Source organism: Sciurus vulgaris (genome assembly GCF_902686455.1).
Source record: "Sciurus vulgaris genome assembly, chromosome: 16".
Taxonomy (NCBI): Eukaryota; Metazoa; Chordata; class Mammalia; order Rodentia; family Sciuridae; genus Sciurus; species Sciurus vulgaris.
The window spans coordinates 36,500,076-36,509,924 of NC_136477.1; the positions used below are offsets into that span (position 1 = coordinate 36,500,076).

At 47.5% G+C, this 9,849-nt stretch overlaps 1 protein-coding gene across 3 annotated transcripts; it reads left to right on the forward strand.

Moving 5' to 3' along the window:
- Positions 1-2,917: 2,917 nt before the first annotated feature.
- EOMES (eomesodermin) lies at positions 2,918-9,534 on the forward strand. 3 transcript variants are annotated; one of them, XM_079116268.1, is made up of 7 exons: positions 2,918-4,192; positions 5,278-5,432; positions 6,084-6,205; positions 6,615-6,773; positions 6,858-6,919; positions 7,684-7,767; positions 7,883-8,094. In XM_079116268.1, the coding sequence occupies exons 1-7, from the start codon at positions 3,303-3,305 to the stop codon at positions 7,953-7,955; spliced, it is 1,545 nt and encodes a 514-aa protein (XP_078972394.1). In that variant the 5' UTR covers positions 2,918-3,302; the 3' UTR covers positions 7,956-8,094. The 3 variants fall into 3 exon arrangements, with proteins under 3 accessions (XP_078972394.1, XP_078972392.1, XP_078972393.1); XM_079116266.1 differs by having other exon boundaries at positions 7,684-9,534; XM_079116267.1 differs by having other exon boundaries at positions 7,741-9,534.
- Positions 9,535-9,849: the final 315 nt, after the last annotated feature.

A 9,849-nucleotide genomic window follows, 5' to 3' on the forward strand; every position in this document is an offset into this window, starting at 1 on the left:
GGGGTGTAATTGAAATCAAACAGCAAACATGCTGGAGGGTTCTGTTATTTGCCCACCCAATCTAAGCAGGGTGCTGCCTGACATGTTCGCTAAGGCCATGGCTTTAGCTTTCTTTTCTGGTCCTATTTTCTAGAAAAGAGTGCTTGGATTTTAAAGTGTGGCTGGGACACAGGAAAACATTTTTTTTTAAATGTTTCTTTCCCTAGTTATAAGTATTATTGAACCAGTAAAAGGCAAGTCCATTCCAAGTAGGAAATCACAAATTTGTTCATCTATAACTCTCCAAGGATATTAGGCTAGGATATTCCATATGTAATAATAATGATGATGATGTAATTAGTTAATTAACAGAACCATTTAGTGAAATTTGTCTCTATGCAGCCAGAAAAAATTATCTGCAGATGAAATCGTTTTTTCATTATTTTAAAGAGGAATTTGTAATATATGTGCTTATAAATGTAACATAATATAATATGTAATACAATAATATTATTGTATATCTCTCATGTTCAAAAAATCCTGGGTCCCAGAATAGTTTTGTAAAGCTCCTATTTTGATTCTCTTTGAGTTTGTCTTTGTTTTCCCATTTGTAAAATGCATTTGATTGTGGGTAAAATAATAGATTAATTGGGTAGGTGAGGGAAATATAAACTACAATTTCCCTCCAGAGAATTAATATAAATACTAAATATATATTCCATATATATATATTTAATAATTTGGTGGCACTCGAAATGAACCCGTGCGCTTCCATGAGCTCGCTTGGGAATGGAGTAGAATCAGCCCTTTCTGATGTGGCGCGGGGGACAGCTGGCCCGTGTTATTTGCGCCAGAGTGGGTCGGAACGATGCCTGTTGCCTGCGATGGCACTTTGCCATGCGCAGCGTTTCCCTGATCGCTTCGAAAACATTTTGAAGGGACACCAAGGCCCGCTTCTCTCTGTGTTAAATCCCAAAACTGCCGGGTACTCTCGGCCAACCTATACCCAAATAACGTTGGGATTCCATCTCACACCTACTTTTCCCTTAAACATCTGAAGCTCCTGTCAAGACTACTGTGGAGAAGACTGTGACTCGTAACCAGCACCACTTATGTCTCCAAATTCTCAAAGCCCTTGCGTCCCTGCGCTCGCTTCTCTCACGAAGTCTCCAGGTTGAAAATCATGACGTCCACAAAAGCGCTGTATTATTTGAAAAATCAATGTTCAGAAAATTCCTGGGTCAAAATAAAATTAAAACGGGGGAAACAGAAGTGAACCGTAAAGTGTTTAGAGCAGACAGCCATACCAAACACGAACTGAACTGATGGGACGAAATGCAGGGATCTCCGGGCGGCACGCGCACTGTGCCAGCTTTTCCAGGGATGTGCTCCCGGGCTGCTCTGGCCAAAACTTACAAGGCCATCGCCCCAGCCCACTCGTCCTAACCTGCCCCCTTGCCCTTTTGCCCCCAGGCTGTGCCTTGACCCTGAAAACCTTCGCGCGCTCAAGGCTTTTACCACCACACAAAAATACTGTGATACATGCTCTGGAGCGTCCGAATGCATTAAGGACTGGTTAACTCTCTAACCCAGATGTGCGGATGTTGGTGCTGCTGTGGTTGGAACCCTGATTGGAAAGCTTCGCACTGTTCTACACTAGCGTGTGCGCGCTCACCAAATCCTGCAGCCACCTCATCTGTTGTAGACTAAAAGTTTCCCGTGTGATCTCATTCGGTTGGGGAGGCAGAGTCCGGACATCTCAGCCGGAAAATGCTCTCCTGGAGCGATTACTGGCGACGTCTGTAATTGCTTATTAACAGCGAATATTCAGTCTTCTTATCCGCAGCGAAACGTGCACCCCTTCTGTAATATTGAAACAATAAAATATGACGGCACCATTCTTGACTGTTTGCGGAAACGCAGGGAAGAAACAGGCAGCTGGGGCAAAGGAGCTTAATTCAATATCTAACTGATTATTTCACTAATTATTCTACCTTCTGTCTTGTGCAGCAGAAGAGAAGCGCAGGGAATCTTAACCGCGCGGCTGCTAGGGAACCTTTGTTTCTTGATGTCAGGCCCCACCGAAGATGACGTTGGGGACGTAGGAAGCATCCAAGAGTCAGGAACACTGAGGAGCGTGGATTTCAAATTGTGGGCAGTAAAAGTGATTGCCTCCCCAAAAACAGGTTTGTTGAGGTGGGTACCAGGGTAAATGGTTGACTCGTTTAGTTCCACTCTTGTTCGGTCCCCAGTACCCCACCCCACTCGGGCTTCTGATTTGGAAGCTGAGCGCTTAGGTCCTCGAGGATGGCGCTGTATTCTTGCCGTCCCCGGAATCTCAAAATCTGGGTACGAGGTCTCTCTCCATAGGCCCTTCCCACCGGGTAAAAAGATGGGACCGAACAAAAAGTATTTCCTGTGTTGAAGGCCAGGGAGTTCTCCGTCAGGAGGAATGTGTGCCTTGAAGTTACAGCTTCTGACGAGGAGAGACTAGGCGTGGGGCTCTCTCCAACTCGCCCCAGTTCTACACCCTTGGGGACTGGCGCATTCCTGCAAGCTGTCAGCTTGCGGACTTTCTTCCTCTGGCCTCTAATACCTAGTCCGCATTACCATAGCACAGCGAGGATATAATTCTTGTACCAAGGATGGACCCCGTTACGGAGACCTCAAGCCCCGTTTCCCTAAACTCTGGGGAAATGTGGACACCCCCGATTGATTTTCACAGCGGGGCAGTCTTTAAAAAAAAAAAAAAAAAAAGGCTAAAGGAAAAGCAAGTCTCGGGCGACTTGATCCAATTAGTAAATGCCTAATTGAATTAGTGTCATCTCCATCAGCCAATAGGAGCGACCCGGAGCTGTGGGGCTGAGAAGCCCCTCCCTGGCCGCACATATATAAAGCAGCCAGTGACCGTCTGTAAGTTTCTAAGTGGTCAACTAGACCGATGATTTGGCAATAGGAAGGGCGCAGAAAGGCGCAGGCTGGTGGGTGGATGGGAACAAAGATCTAACTCCTCTTCTTCCCAGGAGTGAGTGAGGGTCCTGAGAGGCAAGAGGGACAGGGAAGGAAAAGGAGGGTGCTTGTCGGTTATTTTCCACCATCTGCCTACAGACTCAGTGAGCTTTCCTTGAGGAAAGGACGCTGGATTCAGGGTGCACCGGTGCGCGGTGTAGCGGGCCGGGAGTCCGCAGGTGGGTAGCCCGGACGCGGGAGGAAGGGGAAGTTACCTTCCCCTCGGAAGAGGGCGCTGGCTCCCCCATCCTGCCTTTATAATAAGGCCACGGGAGGAGAGGAAGCAGCCAGCTGCCGTCTGCGCTTTGCAAAGCATGCAGTTAGGCGAGCAGCTCTTGGTGAGCTCTGTGAACCTGCCCAGTGCGCACTTCTACCAGTTGGAGAGTGCGCGAGGCGGCGGCGGCGGCGGCGGCGGCGGGAACACCAGCCACCTCCCCGGGGCGGCCCCCTCGCCCCAGAGGCTGGACTTAGACAAAGCACCCAAGAAGTTCTCCAGCAGCCTCTCGTGCGAGGCGGGGAACCGGGAACCTGACGCCAGCGCGGGGGCCCCCGCGGCCATGCTCAGTGACGCCGACGCCGGGGACACCTTTGCCAGCGCCGCGACAGTGGCCAAGCCGGGGCCCCCGGACGGCCGCAAGGGCTCCCCCTGCGGAGAGGAAGAGCTGCCTTCTGCCGCTGCCGCCGCCGCCGCCGCTGCCGCCGCCGCCGCAGCCACCGCGCGCTACTCCATGGACAGCCTGAGCTCTGAGCGCTACTATCTTCAGTCTCCCGGGCCTCAAGGCTCTGAGCTGGCTGCGCCCTGCTCTCTCTTCCCGTACCAGGCAGCGACCGGGGCGCCCCATGGATCTGTTTACCCGGCTCCCAACGGCGCGCGTTACCCCTACGGCTCCATGCTGCCCCCCGGTGGATTCCCCACAGCTGTGTGCCCACCCGGGAGGGCACAGTTCGGCCCTGGACCCGGCGCCGGCAGTGGTGCGGGCAGCAGCGGCGGCGGGGGCGGCGGCCCCGGTGCCTATCAGTATAGCCAGGGGGCCCCGCTATACGGGCCGTACCCTGGAGCGGCAGCAGCCGGTTCTTGCGGAGGATTGGGGGGCCTGGGAGTTCCCGGTTCCGGCTTTCGCGCCCACGTCTACCTGTGCAACCGGCCTCTGTGGCTTAAATTCCACCGTCACCAAACCGAGATGATCATTACGAAACAGGGCAGGTGAGCGCAGCGCGGAGGGGCCCTCGGTGCCGGGGATAAAGGGAGAGTGTGTGGTCCTGGGGAAGGCCGGGGGTGAGGGAGCTGTGCCCACTCGCGGTTCGCTCTTCTCGGATTGTTTTTCCGCTCGCGGTACGAGAGACATATCATCTCCAATGCGGTGACACTCTCTGTCAGCGCACGGGCGTCTTGTGTAGGGTGCTAATGTTACGGCTGCACTCTTCCCTCCCCTCTCTCGTCATCCTTACCTAAACTGACAAGGAGGCGGCGGAAATGGAAATTTAGGCTTGTCCACAGAGCTGGATTCACAAGATCTCCTGCTCCGAAGTATGCAGGTTCTTGCCTGAGGGCAAGAATCCGCGGTTGGGGAAAAACGCAAAAGCCGGCTGCCGCCCCAGCGCCGTAGATGGGTTCCTGTAGTTTTAGGCGCCAGGATCTCCACGGGGCGCCTCTGGGAGATCCGCGTGAGGGCTAGAACGCAACTCTGGGAAGGTCACTTCGGGTAGGGTAGGTAGTTAATGGCAGGCCTTAGAACCAAATGTGGATCCGGTTCAGAATGCCAGAAAGTTCTGATACACACCCAGCTGCTAACTCTGATTACTTCTGGAGGAAATGAGGGATGGGCGAAAAGGGGGCACTCAGAGCCCCCAAAAAGAGTGCTCTCACGCTCACACACACACACACACACACACACACACACACACACACACACACACCCCTTGAAGTCCTCTGGCACTTTTAAAACTACATTTTAATTTAACTTAACTACATTTTAATTTAATAATTTTTAAAATCCTGAGAGAAAAAATAATAAGCATCTGAAAGAGTTGAGATTGAGACGGTAGAGGTATCAGAAGCCCGTGAATTAGGAAAACACTGATGTTGGGGCAATTTTATTTCGAAGAGAGATGTTCCATGAGTTGCCAGTTCAAAAATATTTTCATAGTTTCAGGACACTTCACCAGTTTTCTGCTCATTGCAGACTTTTAAGTACCCTGCTCTGACTCTATCCCAGGTGTCTGGGGAACCGGGGCGTGTGTGGGCATCCGGATTTAAATCATTTATCCTGGTTCTGTTCCCTTGCACAGGCGCATGTTTCCTTTCTTGAGCTTCAACATAAACGGACTCAATCCCACTGCCCACTACAACGTGTTCGTAGAAGTGGTTCTGGCGGACCCTAACCACTGGCGCTTCCAGGGGGGCAAGTGGGTGACCTGTGGCAAAGCCGACAATAACATGCAGGGTGAGGAGAGAGGAAGCCTTTGCCGTGGAGAAATCGAAACCCTAGCTTCTGGACACCTCACATTTAAATCTAGCACCGTTCCCCTCCCCCAACCCGTCCCCTGTCTGGGGCCTAGAGGTGTTCATTTGAGTTTCTTTCTTTGTGTTGGTTGTTTTTTGAAAGAGAGAATTGCTAAGTCATATTTCTTACCTACCATTATATAGATACTTAGTATCTTTCATTGTGACTTTACCCCATCCCCAGCCCCTGTGTTTGGAAAACTAAGTCTGAGGCTTCTGGGAGGGAAGAGCTCCTGGCAATCTAGCCTTAACTGGAGAAAGCTAAGGTTGAGTTTATACATAAAAGTCCAACCACCTTCCATCATATATTGCCCTTCCAGTTTTAGAAGGCCCAAGATAACATTCAAGCTCATCCCCTGTTACCTGTATTTAAGTCTTGAGATACCATTGAGTACCTTGTCCAAGGGGCCCTGGGAGGGGTGTCAATGGAATCCTGCTCTTCACTGGTTTCCTGAGCTTCTATCTCTGGGAAACTTGTGCTGCAAGTCCAGCTTTTACATTTTGCCCATAGCTAACAGACATATCTCCCCTGGTCCCATTTGCAAACAGCCTTATATGTTTGGGTCTTGTGTTTTGTTTCATTTTCTCTTAGGAAACAAAATGTATGTTCACCCAGAGTCTCCTAATACTGGCTCCCACTGGATGAGACAGGAGATTTCCTTTGGGAAATTAAAACTCACCAATAACAAAGGAGCAAATAACAACAACACCCAGGTAGAGTGACAGAAGAGGAGGGGGTGTCTTCTGACTGTTGATCTCTATTCTAATAAGAGTCCATACTTTTCACTGTGTTTATAAGATTTGCAGTTGTGACCTGTTTGCTCAGATACTTCTGATTTTTAAAAACCTTTCTTATTTTTCTTACTCGATTTCAGTAACAGTGCATTGACTATTTGGAACAGAAATATCTTTTGGGGATTTAGGAAGCCAAGAGGAAAAGAGTATTTATCAAACACGTACACAGCTACGTCTTAAGTTTTTCAAAAGTGGCAATAAAATAAAGAAAACTGTTGGCAGGGAGCAAGCAGGAGTCCCATCTGAAACTAAATAATTTGTTGAAATCTACTTTTGATGCTTTAAGAGACTTTAGATTTGGCACCTCTTTTTTTTGGACCATTTCCAGATGATAGTCTTACAGTCTTTACACAAATACCAACCACGACTGCACATTGTGGAAGTTACAGAGGATGGTGTGGAGGACTTGAATGAGCCCTCGAAGACCCAGACCTTTACCTTCTCAGAAACGCAGTTCATTGCAGTGACTGCATACCAAAACACTGATGTGAGTGCCCCAAACTTCTCAAGAATCTCTAATGCTCATCCAGTGTGATAAAGCACTCAGTGACTATTTCTCTTCCCTATCTAGATTACTCAACTAAAGATCGATCATAACCCCTTTGCAAAAGGCTTCAGGGACAACTATGATTCGTAAGTGCGACTTCATTCATACTTTCCTGGTTACCTTTGAACAGGACACACATCCTCACATTGCTGAGGAAGTACTCTAGGGAGGGCTTTCATTGGGGGGATTTTTATCTTTGTGTCTTTTTGGCCTTACCTAATTTTGCTTTAGAATTTGCACAGAACAGTTTATTCATTTCTAAAAGAAATATTAAGGACTTAAACATGAAGCACCTTTTTGTTTTTTAACATCTGAGCAGCAATTTGAAGTTTTCAGAGTCTGCATTACTTATATACCTTCCCTTCTCATTTGTTCCAAGATTTTTCCTCATAAGAGCAGATATTATCACTCCCCTCTTTTTAACATAAGAAAACCCTAGAACTAAGAGAATATATTTTTCACAATATCAAATAGCGTGTCCTGTTATTTAAAAATCTCAGTCTTCTAACATCACCAGCATCATTCATTCCATCCCCTTGATAAGGGAGGGTTGCTCTGAGTTCTTCATGTTTGAGGGCTTGCAAAGGCAGATTTTCTATAGTTCGAATACCTAATGCCTAGAAGGAAACTTTCTCTTAAATGGTGGAAAATTTTCTCCATGAGCCAAGAGTCCAGCTAAAATTGGCCAGGGCATCTCCTGCCTCCTTCCTGTTGTCCAAAATACCAGCCTTTTCAGTACAGACAGCCTAAGCCTTTTTCACTTCTGGGAGGTGGTTTGTTTGGGAACAATATTAGGTTTTTTTTTTTTTTTTTTTTTTTTTTTTTTTAAGTGTTTCTCTTTATATTGTAGCATGTACACCGCTTCAGAAAATGACAGGTTAACTCCATCTCCCACGGATTCTCCTAGATCCCACCAGATTGTCCCTGGAGGTCGGTACGGCGTTCAATCCTTCTTCCCGGAGCCCTTTGTCAACACTTTACCTCAAGCCCGATATTATAATGGCGAGAGAACCGTGCCACAGACCAACGGCCTCCTTTCACCCCAACAGAGCGAAGAGGTGGCCAACCCTCCCCAGCGATGGCTTGTCACGCCTGTCCAGCAACCTGGGACCAACAAACTAGACATCGGTTCCTATGAATCTGAATATACTTCCAGTACCTTGCTCCCATATGGTATTAAATCCTTGCCCCTCCAGACATCCCATGCCCTGGGGTATTACCCTGACCCAACTTTCCCTGCGATGGCAGGGTGGGGAAGTCGAGGCTCTTACCAGAGGAAGATGGCAGCTGGACTACCTTGGACCGCCAGAACCAGCCCTCCTGTGTTCTCTGAAGATCAGCTCTCCAAGGAGAAAGTCAAAGAAGAAATTGGCTCTTCTTGGATAGAAACACCTCCTTCCATCAAGTCTCTAGATTCCAATGATTCAGGGGTATACACCAGTGCTTGTAAGCGAAGGCGACTGTCTCCTAGCACCTCCAGTAATGACAATTCTCCCTCCATAAAGTGTGAGGACATTAATGCTGAAGAGTACAGTAAAGACACCTCAAAAGGCATGGGGGGGTATTATGCTTTTTACACAACTCCCTAAAGAGTTATTTTCACCTCGTAAAAATTAGCTAACTTGGCAGATGGACTCGGTGGTGTTTTTTGTTGTCTTCTTTGCCTAGGTTGCCAAAAAGACGTTTGCCTTCCACCTTGATGCATCCCGTTTTGTGCAATTCTCTATAAGAAGGTGCCAAAGCTTTTTGATTGCTGCAGGTAACTGAAACAAACCTAGCATTTTTTTCCCTTTGTAAAATAAAGTTAATGGAGGACTTTACAGTGTTTTAAAAGTTGAAGGTTATTCAAGGTTCTGGATTTATTTATTGGAGACACTAAACATTCAGAGAAGCAGGCTGAGAAGATTGAGTGCCCAGCACTATCAAATGAGTTTAAACCTTTCTTTCTCATTTCTGTTTGCAAATCTTTAAGCAAATAGAAACCCAGGATGTTAAGGTGTTTTGCTTCTGGAAGAGAAAGACTGGGCCTTAAACTTCAGTGGGGGAACTTTTACCATTAACCTTCTGCCAGGGGCAAAAGATGTTAGGCCTGGGAGTCAAGAAAAACTTTTGTGAAACTGCTGGTTTTATCTGACTGATCCCTCCCAGGCCTTTGGAACAAGCCATGTTTGCCCTAGTCCAGGATTACCTCACTTGAGACTAGCTAGGCCTGTGCTGTGTGATGGGGTGGCCAGTAGGACTCAGGAGAGGGTAAGGGAGGGAGTTGCCAAAAAAGAAAAACAAAATTTTAAAATGTACAGTTGTGTGTGTTTAGGTACACTATAGAATAATGTGGAATATATTGTACAAATAGGCTACGTAGGTGTCTGAGGTCATGTAAAATTGGTGCTTTGGCTTTGTAAATGAATTTGCAAATCACCTAACAGCTGCAGGGGCAAAGGAAGAGTTTCATCATCCCCATGATCTTTGGGAATATTCTATTTACTTTTTAGATAGTTCAGAATGTATTCAGCCACTCTGTACTAACTTGAAACGTGTTTAAGGAAAAATCCTATTTCATCCTCTTCCTCAGCCATCCCCCACTCCCCACCTTGGTAACGTGAAGAAACTACAATCTACTGCCACAGCTCCTATAGGCTTTTTAGAGATCTTGGATTTTTATGTACAGTCTTAGTCATTTTTAATAAATGTGGTTCAACTAGGGAACGGGCATAGCTCTTTCTTCTGTACTGTGGGTTTTATTCTTTGTTTTAAAAATCTCATTTTTCGCCATCCTCCGCCCTTTTCCAGCGTGAGCCCTACCTCACCAGTTGCCTCCACGAAAAGGCTCTGGAATATCTTAACTGGATACTGTAGTCATGAGGGGGTGGGGTGGGGGATGCTTTTGTTTATCTTCTTTTTCCCTTTAAGATTAATGGGTCTATTTCCTCTTCTCCCTGGGAAGTCTGGACAATGGGTATTGGCTGGGGCGTCGGTGGTGGGGTGGAGAGGAAGCGGGTAGGGAGAGAATGTTTGC

Coding starts and splice junctions, on each gene's coding strand:
- EOMES (XM_079116266.1), top strand. CDS start 3,303: ATGCAGTTAGGCGAGCAGCTCTTGGTGAGCTCTGTGAACCTGCCCAGT. Junction 6,206..6,614: donor CAAATAACAACAACACCCAG/GTAGAGTGACAG, acceptor GACCATTTCCAG/ATGATAGTCTTACAGTCTTT. Junction 6,774..6,857: donor CTGCATACCAAAACACTGAT/GTGAGTGCCCCA, acceptor TTCCCTATCTAG/ATTACTCAACTAAAGATCGA.